At 37.3% G+C, this 23,444-nt stretch overlaps 1 protein-coding gene across 6 annotated transcripts in view; it reads right to left on the reverse strand.

Moving 5' to 3' along the window:
* Positions 1-23,444, reverse strand: part of dip2a (disco-interacting protein 2 homolog A) — a 122,289-nt gene that overhangs the window by 31,776 nt on the left and 67,069 nt on the right. For 3 of the 6 annotated variants that reach the window (XM_065293139.2, XM_065293140.2, XM_065293143.2), the window contains exons 2-6: positions 19,342-19,413; positions 9,748-9,867; positions 8,991-9,110; positions 4,501-4,746; positions 1,902-2,033 (exon numbers count right to left, since the gene is read on the reverse strand). In XM_065293139.2, the coding sequence (XP_065149211.1) occupies positions 1,902-2,033; positions 4,501-4,746; positions 8,991-9,110; positions 9,748-9,867; positions 19,342-19,413 (690 nt within the window). The remainder of the gene's footprint in view (positions 1-1,901; positions 2,034-4,500; positions 4,747-8,990; positions 9,111-9,747; positions 9,868-19,341; positions 19,414-23,444) is intronic. The other 3 variants (XM_065293141.2, XM_065293142.2, XM_065293144.2) reach the window with 1 other exon arrangement.

Consider the following 23,444-nt stretch of genomic DNA (forward strand, 5'->3'; position numbering starts at 1 on the left):
AGGTGGCAGTAGTTGATATTCTTTAAATTCTACAAATGCTTTAAATCTCATCCATACTTCTGTGTGTTTAAACCTGGCAGACCTCTAGGGAGGCCATTCGTGCCAAAATACATTAAAAAATTAAGATTTATTTCTTTTAAGACATACAATCATTGTAGTTTCATTCATACGTTGAAATGTAACGGTTGCTTTTCTGAAATTAAACCCGAAATATTAAACCTTGATGACGTATGCGGTCGGCCAATGCGACTTCCGGAGAACGAACCCCGAAAACATGTTCGGGACGTGTCCGGCGGAACTGGCACGAATGGCCACCCTACAGACCTCTGCAAACAGCATTAGTCAGTCACCCACACCACAGATGAAGAGAAAACTGAACACAAACTTTAGGGTTTTCGTGTATTTTGTTAAAGTTTCCGGTTTGAGAACGTAGAAGTATAAGCTAGATCATATGTGTGTCTTGTGGCAAAAAAATATTTCAAAATATACAAAAAAAATGGCCAAAAAATATGAAGACTTTGGTTCCAAAACGCGACAAACGCCAATCCACTTTCTCTGCAAAATGCAATAAATTCGTTCCACAAATTACAGCGCACCATTCCACGCAATGTAAACAAACAATGGTTGCGCGTTGAATACACAGAATCCTAGTTTTCCTCATTTTGTACTTCGTAATCAACAAACAAACAAAAACAAAATAATACTTTTGATGGCATTGATAAACATGTGGTGGTTTTCTGTGACGGGAAAGAAACGTAAGCCATCAAAATCAAATAATTTACGTAAGAGGCACTCAAAATCATCCATTTTTATAATAAATCTTTAAAAATCTAATTGTGGATTTAAATTTTTAATGTTTTTATCACCTAAAGATGCTATGTGAAAGTTTGTAATAGAAAATAGTGGTTTTCATCTTCATTTTCACTTTCTTGGTCAAGAAAACACGCTTTTACAAAAAAAAGTCAAAAAAGATTTATTGCGTTTTGGAACCAAACTCGTCATATATTTGTTGAAATATATTTTGAGAATATATTTTAAAAGTAAATACATTTTTAAATAAAAGTATAAAAAAATATATTTAGCCCTCCAAATATTTAAATCCAATTAAATGAAACACGTTGCACTGGAAGAAAAACTATGTTACGAACCTGTTTAAAAAAGGTTTAAACTAAATTAAAAAATATATTCAATTGAACATTACTTTCTACACAATTTATTTAAGCATATATTTAATATATATATATATATATGTTTTTGACCAGATAATTTTTTTTTTGCCGTATGCAGGTGAATACTGTAGCATGTGCCAATGATATAATGACACATGGCTAGGACAAGCAGGAAAAGACACAAAGCAACAAACAAAATTTTTTTACTAGTTTATATTAAACACATGTGAACTGTATTTTAATCTCATTAGCTCTGTTTCAAAACTTAGTGTGCTTCCTATTTAAGTGTTTTTAAGTCTTCATATTCTGCAATTGTGCTTTTAAACGGCATGCATCAACATTATGAGAATACAGTTTCACTTCTTTCTTATTTAGGCAGTGAAATTTTACAGGAGTATCACGCTTTTAGCTTAGCAACATGTTAACAACTAAATTTAAAATCAATGGCGATTCAAGTCAGCAGCACAGTTTGTGTTCCACACAGGTTTTGTTTCCCTTTCAGTGTGTCTTATCAGCTTCTGTTTTAGATTGGGAGGTTGCCTTCAAGAACAGCTGCCTACATTAGCGAGGCAGCACATCAGGTTTTGGAACAGAGCTATTAATACTATGATCATTGTAAAAAAAAATATCTGAAATAATTTTCACTCTTCCTTACAGAAAAGATATGAGGTATAAGATATGAAGATGCTCTGCTGTCATGGCAACAGCAGGCTAAAGCATTAGAAGACTCACCATCAGCCGTCTCCATGATGCTGGTTTGCATGAATCCACGTGGGATCCCTCGAACCGATGCTACCTGTGGACGCTCCGCATGCATCGAGCGCTCCGACAGGCCTGTCACATCCGGTGGGGCACTGTGGTTGTCTGTCATGAGGTGCCAAAGGTCAAAGGTGAGTGGAGGTCAAACTATATCCAAGTGGTTTGTTTATTAAAATTTGGTGTGTTGTGGTGACATTATTTGCACATTATCAGTCACTTGGTGGGGCTGGTATTTGTCCCGCCCCTCTCTGCTTTGATAGGATGGCTGAGTGAAAGTGACATTGACAAACCCGGCTTTTTTCAACTTGTAACATTTTTCGACTTGCCGGCGCTCAGCGTGGACTAAACACCCCGTGCCCTGCCCTGCTAGCTGCTGGTGTTGTTTTAAACCAATGATTCTCAACTCCAGTCCTTGGGCCCCCCTCCCAGAACATTTTAGATGTCTCCATATATAAAACACCTGATTCAGTTCATCAGCTTGTTAGTGGTTAATTAAGGAAAAGTTTCCAACATTCTGGAAGGAGCCTAATAAGTGGAATCAGGGCTGCGTTCAGTCCCAACAAAACGTGGCACAACGTTTATTAAACTGAAACGGTGATGCATTGAACACCCTGTTGTGATGACGCAAGAGTTGCAACTACGGTAGCTGAGAGGCCATTCTTTGTGTTCTTTTATAAATGTTTCTGAAGCCTGATGAAATCGTTATAAATGTATGTTTAATACTGTAAAATACCCTCCATGTTACAGTCACTGACCTTGCCGTCCAGAATGAAAGACAACATTCCAACTTGAACCCATTGAGCGAGCTGTCTCTTTACTACCGCGTGGTTTTATACATCTTGCCGCTGATTGGGCCGACATTTCTGACACACCCACCAAACAAGAGAAAACGCTTCTAAAACCTGTTGTATTCCGTTGCACACCGTTTCCAGGAAACATGTCGTTCAACCCGGAAACCGTAGCAAAACGTTGCGCACCGGTGGGAGATTGAACGTGCCCCAGGTGTTTCATATAAGTGGACATCTAAAACGTTTTGGGAGGGGGGGGCCCGAGGACTGGAGTTGAGAACCACTGGTTTAAACCATATAGCGCTTCAATACATTACAAGCAACTGAAAACATACGCTGGCCACAGGCAAAAACACTGGCAGACACACAGCCTTAATGTTGCTCATTCAGAAATCTACCAAACTGCTTCCTGTGTTTAATATTAAAAAAGCAACTCATTGAGGTTTGTCATTTTGGGTGAACTATTGCCTTAACAAGACTCTTAGAGAACAAAGCCCAGAATAACGGTAAACACCCAATCCTGTTTATGTCTTCTGTTTGTTTTTCAAACTGAAGAGGTCAAAGCTGTATTTATCTGTAGATATCCAACACTGTAAATAAAAGAAATAATAAAGCAGGTATGCAGTATGCACGCATGCAACCCGGATCTTATCATTACTACACAACAGAGCAGTAAACTACACCGATTCATGCACAAATAAACCACTGTAGGGATGAATGTCATTGAAGGCATCTTTACACTGAGCAAAGACATAAACAATACATATCCACTTCACTGGATAATAAAAGCTAAAGAAACAGCACTGAATTCTCTGAGATCAGTGAACAGCACCTTTCGAAAACACCAGCTTAGAAAACACACCCTTCACACTGGGCTAGAACAATGAATGACCAATAAATCCACCAGCAAACGAAGCAAATCACAGTCTACGAAACGCAACTTATTTTGTTTAAGAAATGCTCACTTACCCCCATTTAGACTGCCAGCGACTAGCAGTAGAAGAGAGACGCGATCTCATTCATTTTAATGAAAGCTTGGCAACTTACCAACGAAAAAAGCGAAAGTGACCGCTTGGCGACCGGATGGGTGTGTCCAGTGATGCAAGAAAGTTAAGAAAAGTTTAACTTTATGCAAAAGATGAGCGATTTTCGGGAGCGACTACCGATAGGAGCGAAGCAGTGGAGTTCACATCATACTTCCCTCATCAGTTACTGAAGTGGACGGTACTCATTTGTTTATGACAACCAGATTTAAAAACGCCTCATTGACAGAGACGGACGACACAGTAAGAAACTCACTGGCAGCCTAAACAAGGCGTTAGACAGACAGAAAACCCCCTGACTGATGTGTAACATGACCAGCTTATTTTAATATATATTTAAGATCTGTGAAATACAGTGAATTAAACTACATTAAACAGCACACGTACAGTATGTCTGACAGTCTCTACAGGAAACACAATCTGTCCTAATCAAAAGTAATAAATGATGATTATTTCACAGACATAAGTAAGCAGAGCGTTACCGTAACATCATTCTGATCACGACAAAAACTATAGGAAACCCAGTGATTTAACCTGCAATCTTGTAATCACAAGTGTAAACTGATTTAGATAAGATGTTTTGAGATTAGAACTTGTAAAATGAAAAACGTGCTCATGTTTTCGTGTGCAATATGCACCAGACGGTCAATGACAGTAGGAGGTCTGAGGCTGAGAAGATCTCTTCATCACTTATAACATCTAAACATATTTCGTCAGTAGCAAGGAGATGCGGATACTAACCTATCTGATTGTGAGCCATGAGGTCGGCCAGTACAGTAGCAGCTGAGGAGGAGGTGGCGTTCGTGGTCAGATGAGATCTTCCTCCGGGATGGGAGGAGGTGGAGGAGGCGGACGATGACGTGGACGAGCCCTGGATGACTTTGTTAAACCAATGTTCTACACGAGGTTGCGCCTGGTACGGGGAAGAGGAGGCGATCCGTCCCTGTCGACGAAGTGAACCCTCATCCTCCGACGCTGAGGACGTATCTGTGAGGTCAAGAATATGATTCAGTGATGGTAAGGTGACAGTTTTGAGTAGGGCTGGGTGATATATCTACAATTAAATATCCTGATTCAGGCTGTCAACAACAGACTTCAGGCATAATCATTACATTATGTTGACAGTGATTGTATGACTCTTACCAGAAACAGATTTAGTGTAAATACCGCCTCTACCAAATGACGTCATATGGGTTATAACTTGTGTTATCAACTAAACCCTATTGACTACCAACGTCTAAATGAAATATATGGTTTTTCAAAACACTTATGAATCTGAAAACATACGCCGATGCATTCTGGATAAGCATTAAAAAACCTTTAGTCAAGCATAAAAACCCAATACATAAACTTACAATTTATATTATTGTAAACAGTTTGGGAATGAATTACTGTAGCACATGTTTTGAATAAAATGTTCTAGGCAGGTCACAGATGAGAGATCACAGGTCAAGAAAAAATCATTTGTGACTCCCACAGATAAACAGTCAAGAGAAACACACAGAGATATATAAATTCAACAGGGTTGCCATAGTAACAACTATATTATATTTGATGCACTGTAACTCTTATGAAACTTATGAAACATCCAGATGATGAGGATCTTAAAACCTCCGATCAACAGGAAGAAAAATAATGACATAACTATTATTATTGTTACATATCATGCAAAACATATAAGGGGCTTTTTACACCTGGTCACTTCATGCGTTTTCTCTGATCAGAAAGCTATCCGATCATAAAAAGACTAGGTGTAAATGCCCTCCGAAATGTTTCCGAGACGGATTTAAATCTGATCGCTCAAACCACTTCAGGAGGTGGTCTGGGATGCGTTTCAGATGAAACTAGACTATGTGTAAATGCATCTGGTTAATGAAGCCACATATATCAGTGCTTTACTCCGCACGTCACTCGCAAGTTAGCTGGAAGAGAGCCAAACAAACAAAGACGACACGCTTTTTGTTTTATAGAGGGACGACAGTGCATAAAAATAGTCCAATGACAAACTTGATTATATTAAAGAAAGAGATAAAAACTCTTCGGCTGTTCTGTACTGGGTGCTCCAACTCATGCCGAGCAAGGAGACGCTCGTCCCTTGCCCAACATACAACACAACATACTGTACAGTAAGTGCTGCCTTTTGTTGCATAAGCGTCGTCTTAAGTTTTATGCGCGGGAGTAGAAGATCGGATTCATATCCGTTTTGCCAAGACGCATTTATGTGCCTGAATGTAAATGGTTTTAATAAATCGGTCAGAGAAAACACATGAAGTGACCAGGTGTAAAAAGGCACCTTATGTATAAGTGTTCACATATAAACATAGTGTACAGATGACACACATATGGGAAATGGGATTATTCTTTCGCCAAACCCAAAATATCACAGTGATGAGAAGATCCCAGAGTTCAGCTGGAAAATCTGTATGATGTCACGCTCATGTGGTCAGAGATCAAGCGTACAGTTATAACACACACACATGATTCAATCATTTACCCATTATAAATATATTATCATGATATTCCACAGAAAACAGCAGATGTCCATTAATTAATCACACATTATATAGCTAAAACATCTGTGCTGTAGCATAATGAGCGAGCGAGCGAGCGAGCGAGCGAGAGAGAGAGAGAGAGAGAGAGAGAGAGAGAGAGAGAGAGAGAGAGAGAGAGAGAGATGAAGTACATTTATAGGGAAGGGATTTGGGACAGAAACAGGAATGGCTAGAAGTTTACCAAAAAATGAAAATTGTGTCATTATTTACTCCCCCTCATGTTGTTACAAACCAGAGTTTGATTATTCTGTTGAAAACAAATTACAAAATTTTGATATATTTTGGGTGAACTATCCATTAAACAAACAAAGATAAATGTTTTTTTTACTTTATTGCAAAAATTGCATTGAAAATAACTGACAGTAACAATCTAACATTTACCAATTAATCATTATTCTAAAACTCTCTGTCTTTAGGAGCTCAACAGATAAATTAATCTCAGATTTCAAACACACAGATCAAAAGCTAATAGTTCATCAAAATAGACAGAAAATCAAACAGTGTTTATAAAGCAGACCAGATCCAGACAAAAGAAATCAACCCAACTAAATTCAGTCAGTCTGCAGTGTTACTGTAATCATCACAGTACCTGAGAGAGAACCTGCTACATTTTTACTGATTTAAAAAAATCAGTAGAAATTACAATGGAATTGCAGCTGGGTTGCCGGTAAATTACCGTAGATTTAAATTTATGTTATTTACTGGCAATAGTTTGTTCAAAGTTAAATAAATTTTAAATATTAACAAGTATTTATCTTTACAGAATAAAACTATACAATAACAGCCTAATGCAAAGCATTCTGGGAACCAGAAATCATCATCAAACTTTTTCTGTTTTTTTTTTTTTTTTGAAATTTTGTTTCTCAGAATGTTTTGCTTGATGCTGTTTTTCTAGTTTTATTCTGTAAAGACAAAGACTTGTAAATGTTTAATGTTTATTTAACGTTGAACAAAATGTTGCCAGTAAATAACATACATTTAAATCTACGGTAAATTACCGGCAACCCAGCTGCAAATTTTTGTGGAATTTTTTTACAGTGAATAACAACAGGAATCATTTAGGTAAAAAATAAATACAATATCATGATTTTGCACCTCCTTTTAATAGGGATTGTAGCAGTATTCAGAATCAACAAATCACATCTAGATTTAAGTTAAAATGACTAGTTAACCCTTAATAAAGTGAGTTTGGTAACATCCAACTGAACAAGCCATGGGCCACAGAGAGCTTACACAGCAGGTACAGGATCTTATTGTTGAAAAATGTCAATCATCCAAAGGTTACAAAACATTTCCAAGACATTTAATATACCATGAAACACTGTAAAGACAATAATCAACAAAATATGGCACAACCGACAGGAAGACATACACCTAAAATGAAAAAAAAAAATGAAAAAAAATTGCAAAGTCAAGACTCAAGATTGCATGCCAAACTGACTGATTGCATGCTTTGATAAAATCTAAAGGTGCTTTAAATAAGTATTAGTCTAGGTGTGTGCACACTGCACACTTATGCAACCTGGTTTTCCTTGCCACCCCAAAATGTTTTTTTACTGTTATTCACTTTAATAAATAGGTTGGAATTTCTCAATAAAGGTCAAACAGGTTCCAACATGATTCCTCTTGGTTTCATTGTTTTACATCACAAAAACCTTGTAGACTTTTATATGCACTCTAAACAGCATGTGTAAAAAAGTCTCCATAACATCCAAAAATCACCAACTATAACAAAACAAACTGAGCTGGAGAAACTAACCACTTTGAAAATAAACTGCAGGACTGAAAAATCTCTGACATAAACCCACAGTTTTTCTTTCAGAAATGACAAAGCTAAAGAGAATAACACTGAGTCAATACAGCTCCACAAGTATGCTAAACATCTTCAATATTCAGATGTTATGTAAGCTATGTGGGATTGTGCTCTGGGAACTGTGTGGTGAGGAGGAGGAAGAGCAGAATGAGTCTATTCTTCATCAAACAATGTCTTCCTACTTCCCAATGTCATATTTTTAAAGGTGACATAGAATGATTGAATGGGGTATTTATCCTTGTTCTGTGATGTGAAATGTAGACAAAAAATGTTTTTGTTTGTGTCTGTAATGCCTTAGAAGCTTCCTAAAAACCTCTCTCAGAAAGCTCTATTAGGGTGGGGGATTTTAAACAAGTGGTTTTGCACCTATTTGGCTCCCCCTACTGGCTTAACTTGCAATCTCATTACTGATTGGCTGACTTTGCTGCCACTCAAAAAATGTAGCCAATTATTTTAAAGTGGAGGGGCAGTGAGATGCCTGTGATGTCATAAGCATCAGTTTTTCAGATTGGGCCGTTTTCTGGCTGACATTTCTAAAAGAGGAATTTCTATGAGATTGAGATGTTTAGCATGTCTAGCACTTTTTGTATGTCACCCGCGCCTAATGTGGGTAGACTACCATTATTCAACAAAGACAAGGTAAAAATGGTTTTTCATTCTCTGTCCCCTTTAAGGGACTAAAAAGCACATGCTTAACTGTGGTCTAATAAAGCGCTGAAGACGACATACAGTATGAAGACAAACTGATCAGGGATCAGTGTGTGAAAGACTTTGTGTGAGGACACAATGTTAAAACCATCAGCTCTTCTCATTAATAATAATAATGTGACATGACATTACAAATATATCTGTGTTGTGGTTTGTACCTGGAGGTGTGCAGGCTTCAACCGAGGACTGAACTAACACAGATCGTCTCTTGGATGGCATCGGCATCTTTCTTTCTTTATACTTTGCCAGGGCCGCTTGCACTGCTTCAGTGTGCAGGTCTGATCATAAAGAAATAAACATCTTAAAAAATTAATTCTGAATCCACTTACCAGTTAGTGTCTAATGTTGCTGTATGAGCGTAAACAAGATCTGCAAAGTTACAACACTTAAAGTTTAATGCAACAAGAGATATTTGCTTTAACAGAAATCACTTCTAAAAAACTAGCGGCTGTACACCTGAGCCTCTTCATGAGTTAGTGACATCACTATAGCCAAAATTTAAATAAACCCTGCCCCCTAAAACATACAACAAATGGGGCTTTTTTCGAAACAGCAAATCACAACGCACTGGGACAGCTAACAAATCTGAGCATATTGAGTATTTCTGAGGGAGGGGCTTCATAGACCCAGGAATTAAACAGCCTTTTTTAATGAGGATGGAAACAGTGGTGCAGAATTAAGGTAAAATATATATGAAACATAATGCTTTTTTTAAAGAAGCATAAACGCATGTTACAGTGCACCCCATAAACATAATCAAATGTTAGAAAACTCCTGATCCCCCCCCCCTTTAACATTTCTGTTACATGCACCAAACAGATGTCAAGCCAAATGGACATTGAAAAGACAACTCTTTAAATGTCATTTAACATCGTCTGACATCATCTTCAGAGTCCAGCAGAGAGATGATCATACCTGATCTAAAGCGTTCATCCCTTGAGTTTGTCACGCGGGATTTATTGTGTTTAGGGCCCGCAGGGTTCGCCTGTGATGCTGTTTGGATTCTGTGCTCTATCTGTAGAGATGTATCCACACCTGCACACAAACAGAAGAGTCAAAAACATCAAGACATGAGGTGAAGCCATGGCCTCCAGACTGATAGATCTGCATATATTTAACTAAAGATTACAGACAGCTCATGTCATTATTAATCCATCCTGCAGAACATATATATATATATATATAATAGCATTACAAACGGAATTCCAGGAAATGTCTACACAGGAATATTTATACGCTGTTCTTCAAATTGTTTCAGGTATTTTCATGATAATAAAGAATATTTTGAATGATTTTTATGTAACGAGTATTGCTTTTTTAAATGCACGTTATAAACGACTCCCACTCATAATGATTTTAGATTGATTAGGACTTCCTACTGACCAAATGCCGTAATACAGGCACAAGCTGTGCATAAAACAAAGAATCGCAGCATTGCGATTCAGAGTCGATTTCAGACAGGCATTTTTAATGAGGACCGCGATTGAATCGTGATTGAATCGTTACATCCCTAATATATATATATATATATATATATATATATATATATATTAGGGCTGTCAAAAGATTAATCGCGATTAATCGCATCCAAAATAAAAGTTTGTGTTTACATAACATATGTGTGTGTACTGTGTATAATTATTATTTATATATAAAAACACACCCAATCATGTATATATTTAAGAAAAAATTGTTATATTTATATATAAAATATTTATATTTATATATAATATAAATTATAGAAATGTATATACAGTATTTAAATGCAAATATTTCTTAAATATATACATGAATGTGTGTGTATTTATATATACATAATATTTATACACAGTACACACACATATGCTATGTAAACACAAACTTTTATGTTGGATGCGATTAATCGCGATTAATCTTTTGACAGCCCTAATATATATATATATATATATATATATATATATATATATATATATCCTATACCTGTATACCCATAGTCGCGGGCGGCATTCAGATTACGCCTGGAAAGCTGGGCAATACCGCACAGAGGGCAATATTCGGATACCGCCTGGAAAGACAGGCAATAATGCATCCATAATATTCAGATACCACCTGAAAATCCATGCAATACCACATACAGTACATACCCACGGATGATATTCAGATACTGCCTGAAAATGAAGCCAATACCGCATCCACAAATGCAGGCAATATCCAGATACAGCTCGAAATGCCAGGCAATAGCATACCCATAGCCACCGGCTCTATCAACATACCGACGGAAAAGCCAGGCAATACTGTATCCACAACCACGGATGGTATTCAGATACCACCCAAAAAGCCAGGCAATACTGTATCCACAACCATGAATGGCATTCAGATACCACCCAAAAAGCCAGGCAATACTGTATCCATAACCACAAATGGTATTCAGATACCACCCAAAAAGCCAGGCAATACTGTATCCACAACCATGAATGGCATTCAGATACCACCCAAAAAGCCAGGCAATACTGTATCCATAACCACGGGCGATATCCATATACCACCTAAAAAGCCAGGCAATAGTGCATACATAACCGGGGACGATATAGAAACAGGCACAAATAAGACATCTAGGCATTTATATATCTATATGGTAGACAGTTTATCTCACAGTGCATTTAAGCTATATGTTTTATGAGCATGTGCTTTCCATTGGAATTAAACCCATGATCTTCTGCAGTTGCTAGTACCATGAGTAACCAGTTGAGTTACAGTAAAGCAGCTGTGAGTAACATACACCAGTTTAATTGCGCTTTTCTATTGCATAGTACTCCACGGTTCAGGTCGGCTCAGCTCACCTCACTTTGGCATTTTAAGCTTTTTCATCGAGTATAGACGGTTTCATAGGACGCACATGCACTGACGCGATACACATCTGGATCCGAACTTTACTTCGGGTTTTGTTTTTTTAATGGTCTGACTAGTTGCTAAACTGATCTCTTAAACAAATGCCTCATCGAAAATAACAAATGTTTTGATTTCCTAGGTAATCTACATAGATACACTAGATGTCGCCTTGGGGTTCTAAGCATGCGTCAAAACCGCCGCCATCTTGAAACAGGGGTCTTGTCATTGGACGTAGCTAGGTAATGCTACTATCTCCACCTGACTTTTGTGCTGCGTATGGGTGTTAGGCCTACTAGCACTATGCATTATAGATAGAAAAAACAGATTTTCATAATATCAAAATTTTAATTTTTTTCTGGACTGTTGAAACGAACCAAAAGAAAACCAAGAAAATTGCATTCATTACGATTTATGGTGATTTTATTTCCGTTACACCATTGCCTACAATGACGCTGATGCGGGGTTCCCCTGTTTCAAGATGGCTGTTCTACTTGACGCATTCGGTCCAGTGAACTGCCGTAGCCAAGGCGACATCTAGTGTACATTTCTATGGGTAATATATGTGTTGTTTTTTTGCTTGTTATATAAATAAACTTCGTTTAAAGAACTTTGTTGTTATTTATTCTTAGCGGAGTTTACTGGAATTTACGTGCGGACCGCGACAGCAGCTTGTTTATGTTGTTACTGCATCTATAGACGGTTTCAGCAGTAACAACATAAACAAGCCGCTGTCTCACATGTTTCTGTACAAACACCTGTGGCATCAGTAGACGTGCTCTGCTGAGCCTCATTTAAGTTGCATTTAAGCATATATGAGAATGTGCGTGTCGCAAATGTGCCACCACAAAGTCTGGAAAAAAATGGTATTTTGTTTTCCTGATTCTCAACATGTGGATGTTTTCATCGCTAAAAGGGAGTTTGGGAACTTACAGCAAAGCACCGATGACAACTCAAGACAGCGCAAGCAAGCATGAAGGTAAAGCTAATCTTTAACATTATAGCGATGTCACAGATAGTGACGATACTCTCAGACCAATCAGTGATCTACAGTGTTTTCGCATCACAATTTGGTATCAGCTCGGGTCGCTTGGAACCCCAAACGAGGTGGTCCTAAAAATGTATCTAGTACTACGCACTGCACCCAGTGGAAAAGCCCCCAAAAGTGAGCTGACCCGACCCAAAAAGTGGGTAACATGCAATGAAAAAGCGCCATAACAGAACATACATCTAGCTGTCCCTTATGAAAATTAACCATGTTTTTGTGGTAACCATGGTTTTACTACAGTAACAATATTGGTTTTAACTGTAGTGAAACCATGGTTAATTTCCGTAAGGGGTTAAATACATGACCTTAACATGAAATAAACTATACATGGCTCTTTGAGTTGTTATAGCTTAAAATAGTTTGAAATCTCATAATGAGACCCCCAAGATTCTCTTAGAAATGTCTTGACAATCAGAAACATATATCACAGTTGGCGATCTGCTATTCTTGTGTTAAACTCTTGTGTTTTGTGAAAAGCTCCAGCATCTACACAGGACTCTTTAGCTTCTCTCTTTGCCCGGCAACCGCATTAAAATTCAACTCTTTACCCGTATAATGTTTGTTAAGAGCTGGAGTTTACGGTGTTGACATGGCCCAGCATTCATTAGGGCTTCATCAATGAGGGTCAAATGGGCTCAGGTCAGGTCAGGTCACGTACTTCAACGATGGATATGAACACAGATGTTACTAACCAACCGCAAGACAACTTTAAAATTAGTAGGATGTTCTGAACCACATCTTGCAGGACTGCTGCTTTAGTAAATATTGCAACTTAAATGACCTAAAAAAATGTAAAAGCTCATAATGAAAGACTATGGGCAGGTATTGCCCAAGTGTTAAAATAAATACAGTCACAAAATTTAAACATCATGTTTAAATGAGACTTTGACAAAATGACAAAATTCATGTTTCTGCTTTTAAACGATCATGAATGTCTCCGACCAGAGATTTCTATTGTGAGAGAATTACAGTAAACTCATTGTTTTATTTGGTGATGTAATGACAAATAGGTTAACTTGTGTTGATCTCTGAACATTCCTTTAAGTTTGTTTTTTTAAATGTCTGATGTGTTATCAGAACAGGGTCTGGTCTCTCTTATATCTGCTCAGGCTCATTTCATTCGGCTGTTGTTCTGGAAAATTCTTCAAATCCCCAATCCTGCTTAACTTAACAAAAACTTTTTGACTGCAAATGTTACTTGAGGACAAATCTAAAACAATGAAACAAATGAGCTGGTTTATAACAACTATACACGCATATGTGTGCACACGCACGCACGCACACACGCACGCAGAGGATCAATACAATGTAATCTCAGCAGTATGGATAACAGAAGCCATAAATGATACAAGTGGATTCTGTCCAGTTGCTAAGCAAAAAGACTCTTCATGGTTGGCTGAAAACCAACCAATCACGGTCCTGTGTTCAAACCAAACTGATGGTTACTAGTCAGATATGGACAGAATTGCTTAACGTCTCAGTTATAGTGAATGTATACTTAAATGTGTCTTCTGCATTTAACCCATCCAGTGAGTACTGAACACACACACATCTGTGAAGGTTTTTCAGCAGATCTGTCACCCATCTATGCAAAAACTACAGAATTTGTTAAACACCACTGTGATGTTTCGGCAAAGTGCACAGAAGAAGAACTGGATGAACGATGGGGTGCATGCCACAAGAGTTTTTTACTAAGTTAAAGAGGTTTACTAATTATTTTAGGATATTGACCAAATTATTTATCCTTTTCCTTTGCTCAGAAAGGACAGTGAAGAGCGACTGGAGACTTTTTTCTACAAGTGACGACTTTGCCACAAAACCTTGCATGCATTTAGAGGGTTTTGCAGTGAAAGACAGTCAAATTTTTACATTAAAATTACAATAAAGTGACATTTGTGGAAAATAAGGCATTTTAAGGTGCACCTATTTCATTGCTAAAAACGTTATTTTGATTATTTGGTATAATACAATGTGTTTGCGTGGTTTATGGTTAAAATATCACACCCTTTTCCATATATTGTTCATTTTTGTAGCTCCAGATTTCCCTCTGTCTTCCTGAAACACACAGATTTTGTACAAAACTTGTAGATCTGAAAAGTGGCGTGTACCTGATTGGCCAGCTAATCTGTTTGTTGGGATTGGCTTGAATACCTCTGATGTCAGTTGGAAATGTGAAGCTCCTTACCATGTTTGAAAGATTCAGTCACAATGCAATGCTAACAGGAGTTAACTTACAGGCTCGGTCTGAAGCAGGAGAAATTATGATAATGTTGGTCTTGTCTACATCACCAATCCCAGGAAACTGTTGCCTACAATCCGTGAAGGGGCTTATTTCCCGATAACTACCGGCTGCCTCTACATTATCCCGCTTATAACACGGCTACTTGCTACATAAGAAAAAAAACTAGACATAAATATGAATTTGAAACATTTTATTGGCATATTTGTTTTAAATTAACATTTTTATCCTTCCGCGAAACTTCGCACAGATGCATAAAATGATCGTAATACCTTATTAAGATCCTCTGCTTCATACTTGTCTGTCTCCATTTTTTCTCTTTTAGCCAGTCTTTGAGAAGTTTTAATGCCCATTCTGTATTTTTTTGTGCGTTGGCTTCGTAGCTGTCATGCTCTATTTTGTCAAGTTCAGTCTCAGTAAGCTCTCTGTGTCTTGTCGTTGTTCGTTCTTCTATCCACTGTTTAAATGTTTTGTTTTTTCCGTACATGTTAAAATTAATGGTTGTCCATTGTTTGTCACAAGATGGCGCCAAAACAGTAATCTTTATTGGCGCGGAGCGATTTTAATCGTACAAGTAGTACTGGCTATGCGTTATTACTTTGGAGCGGTTATTATTTGAAAAGAACGAACCTGCAAATGTCTCAACTGACCAATCAGAATCAAGCATTCCAGAGAGCTGTGTAATAACTTGTGTTATCGTTTACTTTGGGGTTTGTACTTTTTGCATATCGTTAACATGTACTGATACACAATTACACACCAAAGGAAATGTAAAAATGAGAATCAGACAATAAGTGCTCTTTAATGACGGACTAATAACCTTTCATTGAAATTAAAGTGAAATGACTGAACCTAAACATAAATTAAAAATATTAATTTACAAGAAAACATGTCAGAGGCACTTGTAGGGTTTTGTATCTGAGCTCTGGATTAATAAAGCTCTTGACACAAAATTTAAACAAACCCCCTAGCAGGAAAATCCATCTCTGCTACAAAGTGAGTGAAGTCTTAATTTCCTGTTTTTAAGCCAAACCAAAAATACAGAGTGTGGACCCAGACAGTGTTCAATTTCCACCAGACACCACAAGCATCATTAAATAATAATACAGGTCAGTACTAACATTAATCTGAATCTGTCATACAGTCAGCAGTGAGACGCTGTCAGGAGCATTTCAAGCTGAGAGCTGTCATTCATCTGCTATATCAGTATGATTATATTGTACAGGAACAGTTTACTGACTTTCACATCTATAAAAACAAATGTGGACACCAGAATTTCTCCAAAATCTGCTTCTGTGCTCCCAAAGATTCTGTGCTTGAAAGATTCAAACAATGGGAGGGAGAGTAAACATAGACAGAAGTTTCCCTTTATGTTTTGCATGTTTGAAATAAATGACATTCATAAACAAATCATGCCCTTTAACAGCAGGCTTATATATCAGCAGCTCACATCTGTCTGTCTTTTAACATGTCTTAAAAGCAAGGCTCTCTATATCTTTCAGTCACATACAGGCTATTAATAGTCATCATAAATTAAACAACAGAGGCACAAAGCACATCATTATTCCCATTCACACAACACTTTGGTCCCAGAAAATTTCTGTAAATTGTCAGAGAGGCTTCTTTGTGAACATAAACACATCCCGTAAATGTTCTGGGATCACTCCCGTAAAGAGGACCTAGTAACATTGCCGTAACATTCACGGAAAGCAAATTATTACTTTCCCAGGGCATCTGCGGAGCACTGATTCGTGACATTTCAGGGTTCCCACACCTTAGTTAACTTCAAATTCAAGGACCTATCAAAGACTTTCCAGGTCTTATACCCTCAAATTCAAGGACTAAATGTGGGGACACATTTCAAGTGAGAGCAAGTTTACATTGTGTTAGCTTTTAAGATACATTGTTACAGTTCCCTTTTGAATGAACTCACGCTGTGTCACTGCGGTGACAGTTTGGGGACGCCTCCAGGGGTAAGTGTGTCTGAATGTGTATATTAAATTCAACCAATGGTCAGGCTTAATGAGAAAGACAGGGTGACGCGGGAGCCAGGAAGTATATCGCTATCTGAAATATTGCCAAAGACGGCGTTACAGGGACGCAGGAAGTATGGCAAGGGAGACTCAGCGCCTCGTTCCCTTCTCATGGAACGACAGTTACATACGTAACCCGAGACGTTTTCATGTGACAAACACAACTATGCAAAAAAGCATTTTGGTTTGAATTAACATTCGCTTACAGAAGATATAAGCATTTAAAGCGAACAGTTTAGCACGTGTGCTTAAAAAGTCTAGAATTTTTATGATATTATCCTACACTACACAGGGAATAATATGGATTTTTTTCCAGAAAACTTCTTTCATAAAATTAGGGGTGTGCCGGTTTTAGAATTGGTGATGACGGTTATGACGTGAGTCAAATGTGACGGTTCATAACATAACCGTCGGTGGGGGGCGTTTTGCTCATTTGAATGCTTGTGCATTGACGGGAAAGTGTCATTTGACCATAAAATCATGAATGTGATGCCAAGTGTGTTTTAAACAGTAATAACTTTGAACAATTTAACAGAAAGCAATGAAATATTTAAAAAACACACTGTTGCCAGAAGACTGCGTTGTCACTCTCTCATCTATGATCTATCTTAATAATCTTCAGAGAAACAGATTTGTGCATTGGACTTTTTATGTCTGTAATTGTGTCTATATCTGTCATTACACGGACCAGAACAGCACGAAAACAATGTGGATTAAAAGCGTATTGAAGAGGTTTTGTTCATAAATGCAGGTAAAAGAAAGTAATGTGAACTTGAGATTGTTATTAAACGCAGCCGGTGTAAAAGCACAATGGCCACGCGCAGCAAACGCTCTCCGCAGACGCGCTGCACAGTGCTCACCCGGCGTTTGAATAAACTAGACGCTGATTAGCTACTTGCTCTACGTTTCTTTAAAACTAACAGCAAGACAACTAGCAGTGAATGTGCGTTCAAGAGAGTTAGTAGATTAGCATGGGAGGATTTGGACTTGAAAAGCGGAGAGTCGACTGACGCCTTTCCGCGGTTAAAACAACATTCCTTCTCATGGTCATTTATGTTTATTTGATGCTATAAATTAACTAGAAGGAAGAGATGATTGGAAAGGTGAGACTTTGTTTAATATGTTTAATCTCAAAAGTAACCGAAAAGCAACCTGGTTTGTCCTGTATGTCAGCGCGTTGTCAGTGTCTGCTCCGCTCTGTATTTTTCACTGCGTGAGAACGTGAGGGGGCGTATAACACAGACTGTTAACAGTTGTTTTTAATTAGTATTTAAAAATTCTTTATGATAAAAAATGTTTAAAAAAAAAAATTTTAATAACACGGTTTTGCCGGTTGTAGAGTTCTAATGACGGTGTTCAATTATAACCGTCGGTCTCACGGTTATATAATGACCGTCACACCCCTACATAAAATAGATTTAAGCACTTTCAATGACCTGTATCTATCTATGTATGTATATTTTCATTCCCAGGGCCTTGAATTTTTTTCCCCAGATTAACAAACTTTCAAGGATTTCAAGGACCTGTGGGAACCCTGCAGTTACAGTACATTAAAACATTAAGGATAGAAGAAGAAAAATGGCGGATCCATCATTACAAACAAAGTTTAGAACAAACAACAAGAAAACAAGGAACAGGAATCAAACATTATGGTGACGAAAATGCTCCACAGCTTTTTGTTCATGGAAGTGGCGAAGATAAAAGAAGAAAAGATGATAGTGTGCATGCAAACACTGTCTATTGTCTTTGTGTAATTGTTTGTAGTCTAGTGTCCTGTCTTAACATTTTGACGCGCATGTGCTATCGTACGCGTACAGTCTGCATGGTCTCAAATTGGTGGTCTCAGACCACAGACTCTCCTGATGGCGAAAATGACGCCATACAGACAGCGTGCGGACAGCCCAAGTATACCTTCGGCTTTAGAGTTGAACTGATTTTCACACACTTATGCCATGAGTTCAAAGCTGCTACTGAAACCAAAAACTGCATCAACATATCTGGACAATCTGGACTACATTTCAATTCAGAAACAGGCCTCAAATCTTTTATCCTTTATAATCTCAACATGAATCAAGGGAAGAGATGCTGTGTGTTACAGTGGATGATCATGGGTTAGAGTCGCCCTTTACTGTCTCCTAAAATCACTTCAACATTGTCACAGCTTTTTGATAAAGATATGATCAATGTTCAATAAAGAGCTAAACATATAATCATGATCAGAATAAACAGCTCTGTCACCAACTAACTAAATAAGACTTTAAAATCTAAAATGTTCATTTTATAATTGTTAAAAGCATTTAAAACATTCAGGAGTGGATGTTTACCTTGTATCTGCGGTATGTAGGGTGCCAACAATTTGCCTCTCTTCTTTTCATAGCCCTTCTGTGTGATGTCACCTACAGAAAGAGAGAAAGAGAGAAAGTGATGAATCATGTATTGTGTGATTGAAAAGCTGACGTCACGCTGTTCAGAGTCAGACCACCATCCTGACATACACACAACCACCATTACACAACATTACACACACATCCAAGTACTGAAACACACAGCAATGTGTGTATGTGCAACCCTAACTCACAGAAACAAACATCCAGTACTTTACAGCCGAGAAAGATCCCATTACAGACATTCTACTGGATTTATGGATTAAATGGGAATTTATTAGTTGTTATGGAAACTATAATGGTCTTTGTGGGTCTCTTCTGGTATGTGTTGGGTTCTCTTGGTGGGACCATTAAATCCTACTCATATAACTAGAAAGACATTTGTAATGGTTTTAATGGTAAAAGCTAATGGTTCCTGATGGTATTTCATTGAAAGCTTTGGAATTTCTGTGATGGTTTCTTTTGTTTTTCAGCAAGGATCACATATACGATATTTACAATTTAAATATTAATGTTCACATACAAAAAAAACTTCACTGGAATAAAGTTTACCATCATTTATTTGCATGATTGATATCTGTTATCTCACCATGAGAAATAAATACATTTGTTTCATAGTAACTAGTAAATACATAGTTTGTAATGAGGGATATTTACATTTTTTAAAGCTGTATGTTAGTAAGCAGCTGTGCTTGCCATATACACAAGAAAATTTCTGAGACGAAACTCAAAAAGCCTGAATGCTTCTCTGAGCAAACCCATATAATGAAGAGGATTGAGAGGATTGTACTGTAATAAAGCTCAAGATACTGATGGTTTACAGCAATCACTCACCACACAATGACTATGTTTCTATTCCAACCTTCATAAACAGCTATTAAAATATCATCTCATATATTCAGTATTACAACAGCAGATCTTGCTGACGGTGGTCTGAAGGGTCCAGACACACACTTCATTAAAGTCTGTCTTTCTGTCTGGAGAACTGGCAATTTTGTGAACTGATGGAGATCTTTCCGTTCGCCAACCACAGACCTCAGACCAGCATTCAATCATATAACAGAGACTGAAACACAGCTCAGATGATCCATATGTGTGTGATGATCAGCAGATCATGAGATGAGATATCAGCTGATACACACAGTCAGAGGTTATCATGATCAAATGTGTCACAAACAAAAATAACAAGAAATCAATTAAACTGACCAATCAATTAGTAAGTGTTTGTGAATAACTCACATCACTCTTCCAGTCTCTCGTCACATTCATGTTCAAAGCACATATGATGCAGAATAAGTTTTTACATTTGATAGTTTGAATCAGAAAAGCCCCGACTGCAATTTTCTTGTACGATTCAGATTTCTCTGTAGGTGTGACCTGCCGATACAGATTTTTGCCAATTTTAATTTTCTTACCAAGAACTATAATTAACAGCATATAGGCTACAAACAAAAATAAATTTTTCTTAAATAAACAACTTTATTTTCATCATAAAAAGAAGTAATAAACATTGCACTTTCACCAAAACTGCATTAAATTCCAGGATCTTCTTTCATTTGAACAGATGTCAAAATAAAGTGCTCTCAAACTCAAGTCAGGCTCAATGACATTATGTTAGATGTCCAAATATCAGAATAAGCAAGCAACATGCAGTGCTTTCTATATCCGTCATTCTAAAAATATACAAAGTCCAGTTCATGTCTTTTAGTTTGCAAACAGAATTAAAGTGCTGTTTCTGAAAACTGCACATGCGTAGAGCTACAAGCTTTAAGACCCTGGGGAATCCCTGGGATGAGTGACATAGAATGAAACTTGCAAATAAATTAAATATCTTCTAATTAAACAACAGAGAACTAAAACACAACAACAAACGCAGTCTTTAGATGCAATGTATGTTATTTACAGCAGTTGTCTGATATTAAATCCATCTGAACAGATTAATTAGTATAGATAACATCATCAACTATATTGTTAAACCAATATGGTTTAAACGACAGATGTGCGTCAAAGTTACTACTACACTCTTAGAACAAATGTGTTAAAAACAATGCAATCAGTGTATACAGAATAAACACATCCCTGTGTTTTTATAGGAACAACACATTTTTTGTTACTTTTAACACAACTTCTGTTTGATTTAAGGCTGTCAAAAGATTAAAGGTGCTCTATGCGAATTCACGCCTTTTAGGCCATACATTTTTTTTTTTTCGTACAGTAAACATCTCCTCACTATCTGCTAGCTGCCTGTCCCCTGAACACACTGTAAAAAACGCGGTCTCTGTAGACAGCCCATGCTCCACAAACTGCAACAAAAACAAAGTGGTCAAACCTACCACCACGAAACATAACAAAGTGTTCCAGTCAAGAAACGACAAGGAGGATTTGGGAATGGGGGTTAGGCGCATTAATGACTCTTTCAGAAAACACGGAAGGGAGGGGGAGGGGGGGAGTTAGCTACGCTTCGTTTTTTTGACAACACTTCGAATGTCAACAAGAAGTGACGTCACATAGATTTGCTTAGAGCGCCTTTAATCCCGATTAAACACGTTATTTATGTATACATTTTCACATTTATATATTAAATAAAATATATCAAAATATAAATAAATACATTTTATATATATATATATATATATATATATATATATTAGGGATGCACCGATAGGATTTTTTTGGGCCGATACCGATTTAAACAGACAACTTCCGGCCGATGCCGATACATATGCCGATACCGATATTAAACACTTGTATACAATACTATACAGTTGGTCTATTAGCTAGTTTATTTCTGCATCAAATTGTTTTTACTGAACATGGATTGGATCTAATTAACATTTAACTGACCAACATAATAAGAGAGGCACAAATTAAGCTAAAACAAATATAATTAGACAACATGACAACCTTCAAAGGTGGTTTTTGCTATTCAGCATTTATTTTATTAACAACATTAACTCTTTTTTTTTTTACATATTTCTTTATACAGTTAATTAATAAACAATCGGTATCGGCCTTTCTCGTGCTATTGCCGATATGCCGATGGTTTTAAATTCATCAAAAATCGTCCGATAGTTATACGTTTCTTAAATACACGCATACATGCATGTGTGTGCATTTATATATACAAAATTATTTTTTTTAACTTTTACTTTGTATGCAATTAATCGCAATTAATTTTTAGACAGCCCAAGCTTTATTTTAACACAAAATCAACACAAAATGACACAAAATTATTTAATAGCGTAACAACAGCAAAATGAACACATCCTTGAGTGTATGTTTTCAGGAAACAGTCATGACAAACTAGTTTCATCAACAATGCATCATACTATAGTGGTTCAGCAGCGAGTTATGGCATTGTTTGAGAAACGCACCCCTGAACAGAGTTCGCCACACGGCGGGTAACCTGGTGGAATAATATCAATGTGTCATTTGCGGATGCGGAGAATCAATATACTGTAGGCATGGGCGGTTCGGGTCGCAACCTTTATGTCAAATGGATCACGTTTCCGGGGTACAAAATTAAATTAATGCAGCTGTTGGATAACAGGTCGCGAGCTGCTTATACTGCAAGTGTGTGTGTAGCTGTGATGTTATTGCTTGTGCAACTGGCAACAAAAGGACCGGCTCGGAATCAGAATGTCATGAGACTGACCGGACAGTTACCGGTCGTGCCGATCATGCATAAAATCGGCCAATTCTGGTCTCTGGTCGGTCAACCGGTGCACCATACGTTTAAATGTATGTCAAATCCTTTAAAACTATAAACATTCAGCAACAATAATAGAGACAATACTGATGACTCAATAAATCAATTGGGCTTGTTTAGTTGTTGTGAAATCAAAGTGAAATCTTATTGGTCCACATTTCCACATAGCTGTGCATTAAAAATAAAATATGCATCTTTGATACATTCGGAAGCAATATATAAGAAGTGCTTATACCAAAGTTACAAGTTTTCACAGTTCAGAAACAATCCCTGATGAGGTATTAAAGATCCAGTTTGGGAAAACTGTGAGTTTTTATCAGAATGCTGATTTCCT

Source organism: Paramisgurnus dabryanus, chromosome 15 (genome assembly GCF_030506205.2).
Source record: "Paramisgurnus dabryanus chromosome 15, PD_genome_1.1, whole genome shotgun sequence".
NCBI classification, from domain to species: domain Eukaryota; kingdom Metazoa; phylum Chordata; class Actinopteri; order Cypriniformes; family Cobitidae; genus Paramisgurnus; species Paramisgurnus dabryanus.